The sequence below is a fragment of the Festucalex cinctus genome, chromosome 11 (genome assembly GCF_051991245.1).
Source record: "Festucalex cinctus isolate MCC-2025b chromosome 11, RoL_Fcin_1.0, whole genome shotgun sequence".
Classification (NCBI taxonomy): Eukaryota; Metazoa; Chordata; class Actinopteri; order Syngnathiformes; family Syngnathidae; genus Festucalex; species Festucalex cinctus.
Window position 1 is genome coordinate 11,265,036 of NC_135421.1, and position 16,423 is coordinate 11,281,458.

At 38.1% G+C, this 16,423-nt stretch overlaps 1 protein-coding gene across 2 annotated transcripts; it reads left to right on the top strand.

Moving 5' to 3' along the window:
- The first annotated feature begins 1,099 nt into the window (after window positions 1–1,099).
- On the top strand, window positions 1,100–12,827 carry shox (shox homeobox). 2 transcript variants are annotated; one of them, XM_077536759.1, is made up of 6 exons: window positions 1,100–1,560; window positions 2,895–3,106; window positions 4,870–4,927; window positions 5,051–5,160; window positions 10,416–10,628; window positions 11,000–12,827. In XM_077536759.1, the coding sequence occupies exons 1-6, from the start codon at window positions 1,317–1,319 to the stop codon at window positions 11,087–11,089; spliced, it is 927 nt and encodes a 308-aa protein (XP_077392885.1). In that variant the 5' UTR covers window positions 1,100–1,316; the 3' UTR covers window positions 11,090–12,827. The 2 variants fall into 2 exon arrangements, with proteins under 2 accessions (XP_077392885.1, XP_077392886.1); XM_077536760.1 differs by having other exon boundaries at window positions 5,072–5,160.
- Window positions 12,828–16,423: the final 3,596 nt, after the last annotated feature.

Consider the following 16,423-nt stretch of genomic DNA (forward strand, 5'->3'; position numbering starts at 1 on the left):
GCAGCAGAGGAGCTGTTAAAGGAGAGACGCTGCTGGTGGATGGAGCCTGCATGCGCGGTACTGGCGGGCCGCCTTCCCCGGGGAGCGCGCGCCTCTCCCGGCCTTTTTTTTTCCCCCCCTGCTCGTGTGCCGGCCTGCACTGATGGAAGCTCAGTTAAAAAGCCTTGATAGACTCACTTGGTACAAGGGTACATCCAAGCAACATTTATACCCCACAACCTCCTACACCCTCATATGTATTGATTGCCATTCCACACTCGCAACCGCAAAAGATGAAATACATTAGACAAACATTAAAACGTATATAGAATGTCATAATAATAAAAAATATAGAATGTCATAATAATGTGGAATTAAAATACAACAACATGGCAAGTCTCGTAATTAAAAATGTGTGTTAAAGATTTAATTTTTTTTAATGGTCCCGTGTTTAAAAAAAAAATGCAAAAAAAGAAAAAAAGAAAAGAAAAAAGATCAATATAAATAAAACAGAAGGTTATGTCATGATTAGTAAAGTAATAGCTAAAATACATTTTTAGTGGCCCATAACGTGACAAGTTGGGCACCAATAAAAAAAATAAAAAAAAATATTATTATTAATAATAATAATAATAATAATAATAATAATAATAATAATAATAATAATAATAATATGTTTAATATAGCACTGCAATAATTGGCAAGAAAGTACAATATTAAAAAAATACATTGATGCACATTTTGCTTTTCAATATAAATAAAGAGGTAATCCTTCTGTTTTACTTTTCTTTTTTTAATGTAATTAATTATCATTTCGAATGGATAGAGCCATGGTGAGCATTTTTAATTACCCCCACCCCACTCTTTAATCCATTTAAGCGCCTCCATCAGTTCATCATTGATTAGTAGCGTTAAAAAAGGAAATAAAGAAATAAAAAGCAAGGGGGAAAAGGGGGGGGGCTTGCTGAAAGTTGAATTGTGCGTGGAGTGCGCTAAGGCCTTTAATTGCACCAGACGCAGAGAAGGGTGTGTGTGTGAGTGTGTGTGAAAGGAGGGGGGTGGTCTTGAGGTGGTATAAATAGTCGTCTCTCCAAAACACACTCACAACAGCAGGAGTGATCTCACCTCCACTCCTTCCACTCCCACTCTCTCCTTCACTACGAGGCAGAACGGAGCTCTCACACCGCGTGGATTTTTATTTGGATTTTTTTTTTCCCATTTCATTATTCTTGATATTTTATTTCCTATTTTTCCAACCCCGGGAAGGAGCGGAGGGATCGGGGTCAAGAGGGGGGGGGGATTTTTTTTTTTTTTTTCTTATAAAGGAAGTGAGAGACATGGAAGAGCTGACGGCGTTCGTGTCCAAATCGTTCGAGGCGAAGAGCAAAGAGAGCAGCAAGGAGGCCATCACGTACCGGGAGGTTCTGGAGACGTCCGGCTTGGGCCGGCCGCGGGAGCTGGGCAGCCCCGGCGAGCACGACTTCAGCGAGGGCGCACACTGCCCGCTGCACGCCTACAAGGAACACGTGGAGCTGGACAAGGACAAGCTCAAGGACTTTCACGTCACGCGGCCCGCCGAAGGTAAACGGCTCGCTCGAGCACCCCCTGAAATATCAAATTGTAATTGATGGTCGTTTGGAACCCGGCGTAGCGCGCAGGACGCTGAGAAATTGCGCAAAACGAAGTGAGGTTCAAGTTTTTGAGTGGGCGGATGAGATATTTGTTACTAAATAGTGGTGTGACCGCGAAATCAATACATTGAACCTATAAACATTTTATCACCGACTTTAACATGGCGTGTCGCAAAAGTTATTATTTTTTTTCTATATAATTTATTTAGAAAATCTATTGACTTTCAAGCAGTATTCGAGCTGCATGAGCACAAAAACTAAACAAATGTAACATTTACTCATTGCATTAATGTCAATCTGTATCTTTACATATTTAAAATGAAAAATGAATGTCCCAAAATATAATGTGAAATTCTAATATGTAGTGACTAAAGTGTAAATTAATATTTCTTGGTTTATTTCAGTTTCTTTTCTTTTTCGACACACAGATGCAGTTTAATGATGATTATATTTCTTATCAATCCAACTTTACTCCTATTAAGTGCTCCTTGTTTCAATTAAAAGTTGACACGCAGTAATTTGCAGGGCATGTGGAGCCAATCAACAAAACAAAACAAAACCAATTAATATGTAATTAATATGTAATTACATTATATAAATATATATATATATATATATATATATATATATATATATATATATATATATATATATATATATATATATATATATATATATATATATATTGTTCAAAGATGAAAATGAGCATAATAAATTTCTGCATAAGACTTTTAGACTGTCATGAATAAATGGCCAAATGTAAAAAAAAGAAAAAAAATACTAAATAAAATAATAATAATAATAATAGAAATACTACTACTACTACTACTACTACTACTACTACTAATAATAATAATAATAATAATAACAATAATAATATCAGCAATAATAATAATAATAATAATAATAATAATAATAATAATAATAATAATACCTGTTTGTTTGTTTGTTTGTTTGTTTGTTTTTTTAATTAAAACCGCATTACTCCAAATTCTATATATATATATATATATATATATATATATATATATATATATATATATATAAATATATATTAAAAACACAGGCAATTTCGATGAATGGTCTAACTATACCGGATGTGTTTAGCAATAATTTGTCCGAATTTCTTCATCCTTTCATTGGTTAAATAAACTGTTCAGATAATGTAAGTATGTGTATGGATGGATTGAAAAAAAAAAAAGTGTCGCACATACAATAATACATACAACACGTGGAAGATGCCTTGACGACCTTTGGTTGATTGCGTGACGTGCGCGCATGCAGGCATCTACGAGTGCAGCAAGGACAAGAAGGAGGACGTGAAATCTGAAGACGAGGACGCTCAGGGCAAGCTGAAGCAGCGCAGGAGTCGCACCAACTTCACGCTGGAGCAACTCAACGAGCTGGAGCGCCTGTTCGACGAGACGCACTACCCCGACGCCTTCATGCGGGAGGAGCTCAGCCAGCGACTCGGCCTCTCCGAGGCCCGCGTGCAGGTACGTGCGTGCGTGTAGGACAACCAAAACGAGCGCTTTTACTGCAGGCAAAATGAAGACGACAATTCATTTCAGTCCTTCACATATACGAAAACACCACAATGAGCGATTTTTTTCTTGCATATTACAGTGCATTAGGTTATTTCATTGTTAGTATTATTATATGTTTATTTGTGATTTTGGAGTTTGGGTTGGTCACTCCGCCAACGAGCTCAAAATTCAAAACAAACAAAAGCATCTGAATCTATTTATTAAATGTTTTAAATGAGAATATTTCACCGGATTACATGCGCATATGCAAAATAGGTGACGTCATCTGGTAAAATATTTACATATGCAACTCAACAATTGTTTGACATCGCATAATTTGAACATCATATTTCTAAAAATGAAATTTATAGGCTATAGGACAGATTCAATTTACAATATGTGTACATTATGTTTCAAAATATGCAGTGCTGCTGATACCATAATTATTTTGTTTCATAGAATAAAATACGACTTTTGAATGAATGAGGCGGCGCGTGACCTATCTACCATTGTGAACTGTATTGTAGTCTGCGCATTAGCAATAAGTCACTTGTCCAACTCATGCAGCATTATATAATTATTATGTATTTATAGCGCTGCGTAATGTGTTCAAGTATTTGGGGGTCTTTTCAAATGCATTCCTTTCCAAGTTCGTTGGTGAAAGTCTTTTTTTGTTTTTGCGTGAGAGCAGCTGTCAATGGATGTAATTGAAAGTTATGAGAGTCGGCCACTAATGCACTTAGCGCGAATATGTTGGCCCGTGCTAAATTAAATGTCATTATTCACTGTCTGGAATACAAAAAAAAAAAAAAAAAAAAAAAATCAAAGCGGAAATGAAATTAGGGCGTATCATTGAGTGGTGCTTAATGAAGAAATAACTGTCTGAAGCTGTGTAGCTCGCACCGTGCAACTCCTATTACACATTGAAGGATCATGCATCATAACATAATAATATCATAGTAATAATAAACCGAATTGATTTAACTGTTTTCCACTTCACTTCCGACTGCTGCCTCGCCAAAAAATGTATTGACAGACCCGTTGTTGGATTCGATCATTATCGTCTTTTGAGGTGCTCGTTAATTCCCCATCAGCGTGATCATCGTCATTGCGGGGGTCCGAGTGGGCGGGGCTAGTTCAGATTATTCATGAAGACAAATTAGGTTGATGATGATTAATAATCGCCTGCAGCCACACATAAGAGCAGCCAGCAGACTGCAAGAGTATATTTTCGTTTCCCTTCATTTAAATGCAAAATATTTGAAATAATTTACGTTAGTATCTAGCATTATTATTTTTTTGTTATATAAAACCATTTATGAAACAAACCTCTTAATATTAACTCTTTTATTTCATTCCGCCATTTGCAAGGGCTTACTTCAGTTCAAATTGTAAATAAAAAAATTTTCCTATAGCATGAGAAAAGTGTCATGCTTCTAAAAATGTATTAGAATATAATAATAAATTTTGTTGTTATATAATTGTTTATACATTCTATAACGTATTTCAACACAATTTTTTTGATACCTTGATATGCTGGCTGTTGTTTCCCACAATTTTCTTATATTTTACTACTTGGTCCATATAGTTTATGGTAAATACTGCATAATATAATGATGGAACATGATTTTGTTCTCCTCCACTTACAAAAAAATAAATAAAATAAAAAAAATAAAAAAAACGTGTGAAAGTTTGCTATCTAATTGTGATTTTTTCCTTTTTCTCAATTGCAGGTTTGGTTTCAAAACAGAAGAGCAAAATGTCGAAAACAAGAAAACCAGATGCACAAAGGTAAATGTTGCTTTTTCATCAATTCTTTTCAATCGTTCCTTAATTTTTCTTAGCAATGAAAGAAAACTATTCCAAAGAAGTGCTCCCATCTCACATAACACCAACTGTCTGGCTGTCTGACAGACATCTTTCCCTTCTCTCCAGGGGTCATCTTGGGCAGCGGCAGTCACCTGGACGCCTGCAGGGTTGCCCCCTACGTCAACATGGGCGCCCTCCGGATGCCCTTCCAACAGGTAAGGAAGACCAGCCACTCCTGGGGGGGTCTTTTGGGGCGTGAGGGGAGGATGATACTATGGTTCAAGTCCTTGTAGTTCTTGAAATGTAAAGGTTTGCGTCCTGTGGCGTTTTTTTTTTTTTTTTTTTTTTTTTTTAGCCTTTGGAATGCATTTCTGGGATTTCGATTCCTTTCAAATCTTGAAGTTCACCAAAAAGCTCAGTGGGGTGGGAAACCAAGAACAATTAATTACATTCAAATTGATGTCGCAATGCAATTTTCAAATCGTAAAGGGTCCAATTTTGAAAAAAAAAAAATCTGCTTCATTTCAGTCCGCCAATAGGCTTGACAGGATGTATATTTTATTTATTTAATTATACAATGTCGTGATAAGTTCAGTGCTTAAATTTTTTTTATATGTGATTGTATCATGAATCACGAAAAGCTGAAGTGGTAAAGCCACATTGTTTGCATTATTGTTGTCATCTGATTAATGACTTCAGTTTATGTCACACTTGTTTGCTTAAATTTTGTGAAGTTGTATAAAGTGAACACTTAAAAAACTGTTAGCCAAAGTGTTTAGTTCAACTCAAATTGAAGTACAAACTTGGATATTAATTCATGGTTCATTTTCCTTTATCTGAGTTTTTTGTTTGTTTGTTTGTTTATTGACCATATTAACATATAAACATAAACAAGTAGCAGATACAAAATTAAAAGAAAGAAGAAACTTATAGCAATCATTCGTGATGATTTACATCCAAAAGGAATAGGAAGAAGTTAAAAACGTATCTAGTCCTACCCCTTATTCTTTATATCTTTTGACTTATTTCATTAATACAGTAAACTAATACATTCCAATAAAAGAAAATGTGTAATCCTGCTCATGTAAACCATTGCACTTTAACACATACGTACATTTGTCAGTAGCGTATGTACATGAAATTCATAGGCATTCACAATTAAAAAAAAAATAATACAATGGAAAAGGACCTTCAAAAAGTAACAGAATATTAAATCCCAATTGCTATATTGATGAAAAAAGTGATAAAAAGTGTGACGACAACCATAGAACAGGAAATGGAGCTTATTATTAAAGCTGTAGCCGTAGTTTAGCAACAAAAGTGATAAATGCAGAAGATGAAATTTAATATGTCACTGCTTTGTAGCGTACTGACAAAAATGGAGGAAACGTGTGGTGACCATGAGGAATCAAATGAGTGCTCCAATGTTCGGCTTATAAAAAGTTGCTTGTTCCATTTTTTTTTTCCTACTGCCAAACTTGGAGTTGGAGGAAGTGACGTTAAAAAAATAAATAAAGAATCACAGGACAAATAGTTGATTACACAAATAAAAAATGAGAACACTCGCAAGTACAGTTGGCCAAAACTCACATCACATTCCTTAACATCACTCACTAGGCCACGCCCCTTTAAAAACACAGCACAGGTGTGCTGTTGTTATGACTTTCAGCTTTTTCACATTTATTTCTTTACATTCTCTTTTTCCTGAGCTGCTCCCTGCAATCGATCAAAAGTGAAGTAGGACATATGGTCCATAGTGCAAAATATCAACAATGAAAAATAGGCAAAAGTTTGAGCTGGATGTGCGATTAACCCGTTCTTGTGCACCCCCTCACTTCCTCAACGGCGAACTTCATCATCCTCCATTTGCTGCTCTCTCTGTCTCACTTTCTCTCGCCCGCTATGTTGTGACATGCGGCGGCCTAATTAGGCCAATGGGGCGGCAGGCGTGAGCACATGAAAGAGACGATGAAAGCCGGGGAGGGGGTGAAAAGCGAAATGACGCTTATCGAGCTTGAGCTGGCGGGAGGAGTGTGAGGCCTGCATGCTGAGAGACGCTCGCCAAACACAGTCAAAGCTGGAGTATATATATTAAAAAATAAAATAAAATCAAAAATTACACAGGTGAACTGAACTTTGCAGGCTTAATTTGACAACATTTTTTTTTTAAATCATAGGAAATAGAGGACATTGAATTAATCTGTTCATTTTGGATGTTGATTTACGGTTTGAAATTGGTGACCAAGCTTGTAACTCAAGCTACTCATATCCATTAAAACGAATTATAATGCCGTTAATCGGTTCAAGCTGCCAGGAAAAAACACTTTTGAAATAGTTTTCGTTGAGGGGGAGGAGCCGAGGGAGGTGCTGTGGATGCCCCCCTCACATCGGCTCCCGGTAGGTCCCCACAATTTTCACGCCACTGCAGACACACAATATAAACACTCGCACGCCGCATTGAGTTAAATTGAATTAATGGCCGATAGGACTGAATCCAAGCTCACTAGGCCACGCCCCCTTCAAGTCATACATCAAAATCAGTGTGTGTTGATTATACTTTAGAAATCCAGTTTACATTTTGACATTTTCTTGTATGTTTATATAGGAGACAATATAGTGAGCTTGGATTCAGTCCTATCGGCCATTAATTCAATTTAACTCAATGCGTCGTGCGAGTGTTTATATTGTGTGTCTGCAGTGGCGTGAAAATTGTGGGGACCTACCGGGAGACGATGTGAGGGGGGCATCCACAGCACCTCCCTCGGCTCCTCCCCCTCAACGAAAACTATTTCAATATGCATTAAAGTAAAGCTTTGATTAATGGTTGTCACAGGGATTTCGCTTCGCTCAAGCGAGGTTACATCGCCTTTTCTCTGGTTATCATCACACTTTTACTCACATAGCTGTAGCGTCACTTTGTCCAAAACACAACAAAAACAAAAATGTTCATCATATTGTGTTGTTTTTCGTCAGACAGTTGGAGCACCTGTTTTTGGTTTAGGGTGCTCCCTCCAAGAAAGTGACTTGATGTAGTTTTTTAATCAGTTGGTCACAATGTTTGTTTGCCCTTGAGATGCTCAGCAACCCTAACTGCTAACAGTGTGCAACTTCCATTTTCATTTTCAGCATTTTAGCCTAAAAGAATAATAATAATACAAAAAAAACATATACGTGGTCAAGTTAAAGCTTATATTTGGGTTGGAAAAGCAAAGCACCAAATAGTTTCCCACTTGTTCATGTGCCGTTTGAGACACATGCGAAATGGCAACGTCTTCTTCTTCTTCTGAAGTCAGCACATACTTCATTTTTACCTCCTTCTTTTAGGAAATAATTGCCCAGAATGTGAAAAGGGATACGCTATGCTCCTTATGGCCTCTTTTTTTTTTTTTTTTTTTTTTGCTTTTGACTCAGGAATATGTCTGGATAAATATTTATAACTCCAAATATATGAGTATCTTTTTAGTGCAAAAAAATAGTTTATTTATGCAATCGAATACATAATCAGCATAACAAGACGGCAGGCATATTTCCAAGGGTATAACGGCGGATTGAATTAAGCAAATCTGCTCGGGGCCTGAGAAACACTTTGATTCTGGACGATGCAATTTCATGTGTTTATTTGTGCGTGTTTGTGGGAGAGAAAGGTATGACTCCGTAACTTTAAAAAAAAAAAAAAAAAAGACTGAAATGAAAGAAAAAGAGGGCTGAAGGGTCGGGTGACTGGCTCGTGGCTATTTTCATAGAAAACACACGGTAAGCAACAGCTTTGAGGAGGTAACGTTTTAATTGTTTCACACTGTGAAACCGAAGCTCATCACACACACCTTGTGAGGGTGAACGAATATCCACACTATGGGAAATGTCCACAAAATAACAACGTGGCATCAAGGGTTATATTACACAAAGAAATTTTCAGTGTGGCCACTTTAGTGGTAGGAATCGTCGTATGACCCACTATATGAAAACATTCTGATACAGTGATTACTTCATTTTTTATATATTGGAGAGGAAAAAAAAACAGCTACAAGTCTGGCATACTACTTTCGATATTCAAAGATACAAATAAACTATTTATAACAAAAATAGTAACATTTCTCTTAATAACGCTGGATAAAAATAATTCAATTTCAAGAGCAAAAATGTTTGTTTTTTTTCCCACTTCCTGCTGGTCAAAGTCCAGTTTATGAAAATATCCCATTAAGGCTTCTCAAGTGACTCCTATAAAATTATCAGTTTACTACAGTTTACAGTTTTTGTTTTGGTTTGGAATGTTGAAGCACTGTTGAATGCAGGGGCGGATCTATTCGAGTGGGATGAAGGGCCTCAGCCCACCCCCATAATTCTGAAAAGTCCGTGCAATGTAGTCATTTTTTTTTGAAAATGTATTAAAATTTGTACTTAACTCGATCAAAACTGTAATAAATTCAACAATCTAATAATTTTACAAATAATGTCATAAAAAATCTTGACTGATATTGTAATAACGTTACTAATAAAGTCATACCTTACTACATTAGTGGGGATTTATTACATTTCCAGGTGTCTTTTTTTTTTTTTTTTTTCAAAACTTAATGTAAACTTGACATATAATGTAATATAAATGTTTATTTTGAGTCCAAAGTTCTACATTTTTGGAGAAGCAACGACTGTTATATACATTCAGAACAAAATTGGAGTGTGAAAATTATGATGTCCAAAAGCATATTTATAAAGAGTGCCTGATTTAAACGCAGATCAGTGCTGGAGTTATTTGAGAGGGTTGATTTATTGAGTGTTAAATCAACTCTTGCAGAGAGTTAATCAAAATGGGCTCCGCCCACTTGATTACAATTTCTCTGCTGCAAAGGCCTCTGGGAGTTACAGTTAACTGTACCTGCTCTTTTTTATTTCACAATATTATGTTTATGTTTTATTGTTACACAATCAAAGACATATTAAGTTCACTGTTACATCAGCGTTTTAGTGTTGTCATAGTAACTGTGCACCGTGACTGAACGTGTTAATGTGTCAAATGAGTTCACAACAGCAACGGGATTGAATTCCCTACATGTATTGAAAGTAGTACTTTTTAAAAAAAATTCTATATGACATTACGAGTGATATATATATATATATATATATATATATATATATATATATATATATATATATATATATATATATATATATATATGTTAAAAATAAATGATATAAATATATTATTGGATTTTATTACCTTTTTTGAGCAAGTTAAGTGCACATTTAATGACATTTTCAGGCGTGATTATATTTTCATGAAATTATTACATTATAGCGTGCCACAATTTGCCTTATAACTTTTAACAAAAAGTTGTGACGTAGCAGTTTTAATAACATATAATTGATTGATGAATTGGTTTGGTGTCTTATTAATAAATTAATGACAGAAAACGCTGGCAACTCAGCAGCTCTAACCTGTAAGATTTTATTTTTTATGTTTTTGTTCTGGCAGGTTCAAGCCCAACTCCAGCTGGACGGCGTCGCCCACTCCCACCCCCACCTGCACCCGCACCTGGCCGCCCACGCCCCCTACCTGATGTTCCCGCCCCCTCCCTTCGGACTACCAATCGCCTCGCTGGCCGACTCGGCCTCGGCGGCGGCGGCGGTGGCGGCGGCGGCCAAAAGCAACAGCAAGAACTCCAGCATCGCCGACCTGCGACTCAAGGCAAGGAAACACGCCGAGGCTTTGGGACTCTGACCCCAGCGGGGCGCCCCTCCCCACCTTTAACCCCCCCCTCCCCGCACCACCGACCCGATGGCCCGTAATGGCCTCTCACTCAAGACTGAGCCTGCGAAAGGGCCGTGACACTCACAGCTAAAACTAAACACAAACACTGAGCGAGAAACGGGGGGAGTCGGTCGGGAGCGTGTATTCCTTCTTGGGGGGAACAGTCGGAGGAAGACTTTTTTTTAACAAAAAGGGAGGAGGGGGAGCGAGAAAATTGTCACAAAAGACCAGCTGCCAAAACAAACCACTTTTCCAGCGAAGCGGTAATGAAATACCAATGAAGTCACCTTTTACTTTTCGCCCAACAGGCAGGACTTCTGCGGGGCCAGTGGCTCAGTCCACTCCAGGCACAGATCACATCCCAGGGACCGTACAAACACATGTGGATGTCTGTCTGAGGGCCCGACACACACTGAGGACTTTAGTGCCCATAGAGTTGAGGACGGTTGGGTTGGAGGGTGGGGGGGCGGCGGCACAGGGGGCACCTCGACTCCCCACCTGACCTCCTCTCCGGCTTCGTTCATTCATTTGCAACCACTGTGTCCGTGCATGGAGGCCTTCCTGCAAAGGCCCCAAAGGCCCCCGCTTCCCTCCTTCTTATGGACTTGTGATATAATAAAAGCAACAACTTCCACTTTTTTTGTTTTTGTTTGTTTTACTTGTTTATCCGGACTTCCTCCTGCTCCCTTCCCGGGTGTTTGTTTTTTTTCTATCCCGGGTGAAGAAGTGAAGATCGCCTTTGCACTTCAGGGTCTCGTATGTTGTGGGTGTTTACAAATGGCACTACAAGCAAGATACTACTTTATTAAATTTAAAAAAAAAAAAAACAGGGTGGAGTTGTGGGGTGATTTGATATGAGTCATGTGATCCACAAAAACAAAGGATGAAGGGTATAAACGTGTTGTACAGTGCCTAACAAATGTATTAGACCACCACTCAATGTAAGTTGTCCGAAATGCGTTACTGTCATGGTTGAAAATAATAATGCATTATTAGTGTTTCAAAAGTGGTAGAGCACATGATTATTTATTGATGAGAATTTAAAACGAGTTTCAGTGTTTTAATTTATGCTTGATTAATTTTCGTAGTATCAAATTTAATGATTTTTGAAATTCCTTATTCCACTTCAACCATCAAGATGGATGTGCTCCTTTTTTAGGTGGTCAAATGAATTTGTTAAGCACTGTATTTTTTTTTTTTTTTTGTAATTCTGAAAATATGAAGGCATCAGTAAAACTGAAATGCAATGGTGTGCAGTTTAAGTGCAATACTGTAAATAGCAAAAACAAAAAAAAGTTAAACAGCTAGCAGTTAGTCAATAAAGAGACGCGATGATTTGACGTTTTTATTTTTTTTTTCATGCACTGTTGGGAGTTCCGACTTTGTTTGCCGTCCGTTTTTTCTCTCGAGGCGGCGTGTACATTTGGTCGCGTTGGAGAACGACAGGGTGCCATATTTCACGTAAACTCCAGTGTGTTCAGCTAAAATGACAATTTGAAAACTCAGCAGTGACATCTGAACCAAGTGGCTGTTTACAAAACGATTAGCTTTACTTTGCATGTTGTGTGTGACATTCATCGTTCATTTGCCAAAATATTTTGGATTATGACTTTTCCAAACTGCTGTGTCAGTTCCTCGCAAGGTCAAAATGCCCCGCCTACTTTCTGTTCAACCCTCATTTTCAATTGTTCATGTCTCCATCTTAAATTAAACATATGCGTGATTTATTTATTATTTTTGTCCGAAAGTCTATGAAAAATGAGTTGAACTACGAGTGTACATTTTTACCTATTTTCGTATGTGGATTTGTATTTTTTTTTTCATTATTCAGGGGTGTGGCTGTGGTGCATTGTCTTGAGGGGAAGAAAAAAAAAATCACAAAAAAAAACTAAATGTAGCGTGTCCAAGTTTACAAACGTTTCAGGGATGGTTGAATTTTAAAAGCGGAATTTGTTGTACGCGTGACAACGCTTCTTATTTCATTTGCTCGCATGCTTAAACATGACTCATGTTGGTTTGTTTGTTTTGCCCCATTCCCTTTTTGAGTCACAAAATATGAATGTACATCTTGTACAAGTAAACGATCAATAAAGTTATAAATATTTGTACACCAGTGTTACAATGCTTGACAAGAAATTTGTTTTGTACTGCATTTCTTTGAATGATTAATTGGGAAAAATTGCTTTAGTTGTTCATGGATTTATTTATTCCTTACCTTTCTATATATTTTACATTAATTAATGTATTGATAATTTAATATTGATCAGAATAATATTGATCCACTTGTAAGTAAATAAACTGTGCCTCTGCTGATTACAGTCAGGTTGTGCAATCAATCTGGACTTAATTGCTTCAAAATTAATCAGCAATCAATTTATAGATTATTACGTCCTTCCCTACTGGTTATTATGGGTGCATGTTTCTGAGATGCTAATAGTTTGGGCGTTTACCCAACTCAACCTGTAGCTCGTTATCGGTCCGAGTTAAGCGTCTGCCTACTTGTGATCTGGTGGAGAAAATGGAGCTGCTATGGAATCCAGATGCTGCTTATTCTAAAGCATCCCAAAATTGGTGGCCCCTCCACGCTACAACGTACGCTCGCCGATTATGCAAAGTGGGGCCTCAGCGGCGTGCTCAAATAGAAGCCGGGAGAGGCTACGACCAAAGTGGGTGGAATTGGCCCCACGACGTGTAATCTTCGCTTGGCGCCGAGAACTATCTTTGCGACAAGGCGAGGTTTCAAGTCAACGCCACGCATGAATCGCCACACGTTCCTTTCCCTTGTTCCGCCCAAAACAGTTGGCCTCCATTTTTTTTTTTGCTGGACTATTAGCTTCCTCTGGGAGCTTAATTCCAGATGTGTGTACACAAAGTAATTACGCCATGTGGTATAGTGGCCCATTGTCCGAAGCCCTTGCGCAGGAATTAGCCCAAATGGCGTCCTGTTGAGTGCAGTAACCCCCTTTAGAAGGTCGCCGCGCATTTAATTTGTGCCGCCGCGCTCATACATCAAGATTGAGTGATATAGTCGCAGACTGATGGGCTGCGCATTTAGCCGGCGGCCGGGGCCCACGTCTGGAAATAACAGCATCCTTTTATGTGTGCTAATAATTAGCACGCGGCCATCCATCACGCCGCAATGAGCCCTGGCTGCTTTGTCAACATGTTGCAGCGCATGCAGCTGTTTACGTTGGTCACAAGTGATAAACGCGCAATAATGCAATCGCAACTGGTTGCAGTCACATACGTTGGATCCCACGGGGTGCCCGCTAATACTTTTATGATACCGTGTATGTGCACAATACAACTTCATTTACTGCATTGTACGGATTACTACGTAGTACAACAATCAAAGAAAATGGTTGCAAAAAGTATTTTGGCAGCAGATGGGCATCTACAGTATAAATCCATCGTATACATTTCAGTGTGGGGACACATATGTATTAAATTTATCAAAAGTGAAAAAAAAGAGATAATATTTTTGGATTACATTGAGATAGATGCCAAATAATTTAAACACACTCATCTTGAAAATGATTCAAATAAAAAGGTTTATTTAGAAAGCAATTTTTATATACAAGCACATCTAAAATCATCTACAAACAACAGCTAACGACATTCACAAGCAAAATCAGCAAATAAACATACAATGATAACATTTATGATGATTAGAAAACATCAATCAAAGGCATGGTCTTTAATCTCGATTTAAAAGTATTTACACTTGAAGCTGATTTCACTTCTGTTGGCAGCTTATTCCATTTGTGTGCAGCATAACAGCTAAATGCTGCTTCACCATGTTTGCTTAGAAATTGATTTATTCTTTACATTTTGGTCAAAAATAGTTAAAGTATTATTATTATTATTATTATTATTATTATTATTATTTAAATTTTCACAGATATTACAAAAGCACCATTTTACCAAATCCCATAACAACTAAATGAAGTTTCACAATGTTTACCGGTACTTTGAACTCTGCGAAAAAGTGAAATTCTTGCTATTGGACGGAACAGGTGTCCAACCAGGTAGATACTAAAACCATCAAAAGTTACGAAATATAATATACTGTTTTTGACCATGCTGAGATGCCAAACTCTGGTACAGACATTTTTTTTTTTGTAATAGGATTTAAATTTATGTGACCTTTCTTTTAGGCAAAAAAAAGGAAGCTTGACGTTGGACTGACAATTAGACACAAAAGAAATCTTGCTGGTGGACGGATAACTATGAATTCTTGTGTCCAACTGTAGGAAACAAAAATTAAAGAAATATTGCAGATATGATTTTTAATGCAGGTTGACATTTCCAAACAAAATCTGCATTGAATTCAAATTAAACATTGGCCTGTGTTCTTTGAACAAAAAATCTCTACAGTTACCCGTGGTTTGATATATATATGTTTTTATATAACTTAATAAACTTTACTAACCATAAAAATGGAAAAAATAAATAAATAATCCCCTCTGCAATGGACTATGAAGCCGTAACATCCCTCGGGGGGATACAATAATTTACCTTTGGATTGCTGCGTGTTTATGATTCATCTGTCTCCCTCCTCCCGTTGACCCAACTTATCCGTGTTTACCCCGCCATTGAATTACGACCGACCCTTTTTTTCATATGTTGACCGTTTGAGGTCATCAGGGGCTAAAGCACGCTCGGTCCGGATTGCGTGGAGTCGCGGCAGTCTGAGCCTCGGTGCTACGCCGCCGAGCCTACCGGAGGAGGGAGGGTCAAGTGCCGCGGGGTCACGTGAAAATACTTTTTATCACATTTCATTCGGCTAATCCTCTTTGAAACGTCACACACAACTATGATCAGACGGAATGCAGCCTGGACAGAAAAGCTTTGCCAGGCGTTAGCGTGGAGGGAAAGAATTTCTTATCAACAACTTCGACGGCTACTTGAGACGTCAAACGGCAGCGTCCGACTGGTTTAGCGGCAAGTTTTTCTCTACTTAAATCACATGTAAATCCATTTCCGGCAGCTTGAAGTGAAGCCACCCAGAGAAAGCTCAGCTGAAAACAATCGAGCTCAAGTGCTGAAGTCACCCAGTTCAAAGGTTGCCTTTCATCCCCCCCCCCCACGCCGCTGGTTTTTTTGGCCGAGCTCACCAACCTATCCTCGGTCGTCAATAGTGCGGACCGATATTAAAACCAACATATTAAGTCTGGGTCAACACCTCGTCTCTCGCGTGCAGCTGAGGTGCAAAGTGTCAAGAATTTCAACGTAGAAAATTGAACAAAGCGAGTGTGGGGGTGGGGGTGGGGGGGGCGCAGAACGACAGGGGAATTAAGTTCACATTCCATTCAGCCATTTATGCCACTCGCATTATAAGCACGTTGTTTTCATTTCCAGACATCGCTTTGTGTTGCTGTAATCTGGGAAGATATTGGAAGAATATATGAAGCCGCCATTAATGTCATTCTTTAGCTGCTTACTCACTCACTTAAGTATAGACACTTTCTCTTCATTTCAGTTTTGCAAGGTCGTCATGTGAAATATGAGGACATGAAGGTTCGACAAGTTTGCGTGTGTTTGAACATTGACCGACTTTCTTTAAGTGTAGGCCTTAACGGGGCTATGAATCATTTTTAGTAACTTCAACTCAAAATGGATGCCAATCAGCAAGGAAAGGTGTCATTTAAAACGTTATTATGAAATACAAGTGTCAAACTCAAGGCCCCGGGCCCAGATCCGGCCTGCCACATCATTATTTGTAGCACCCT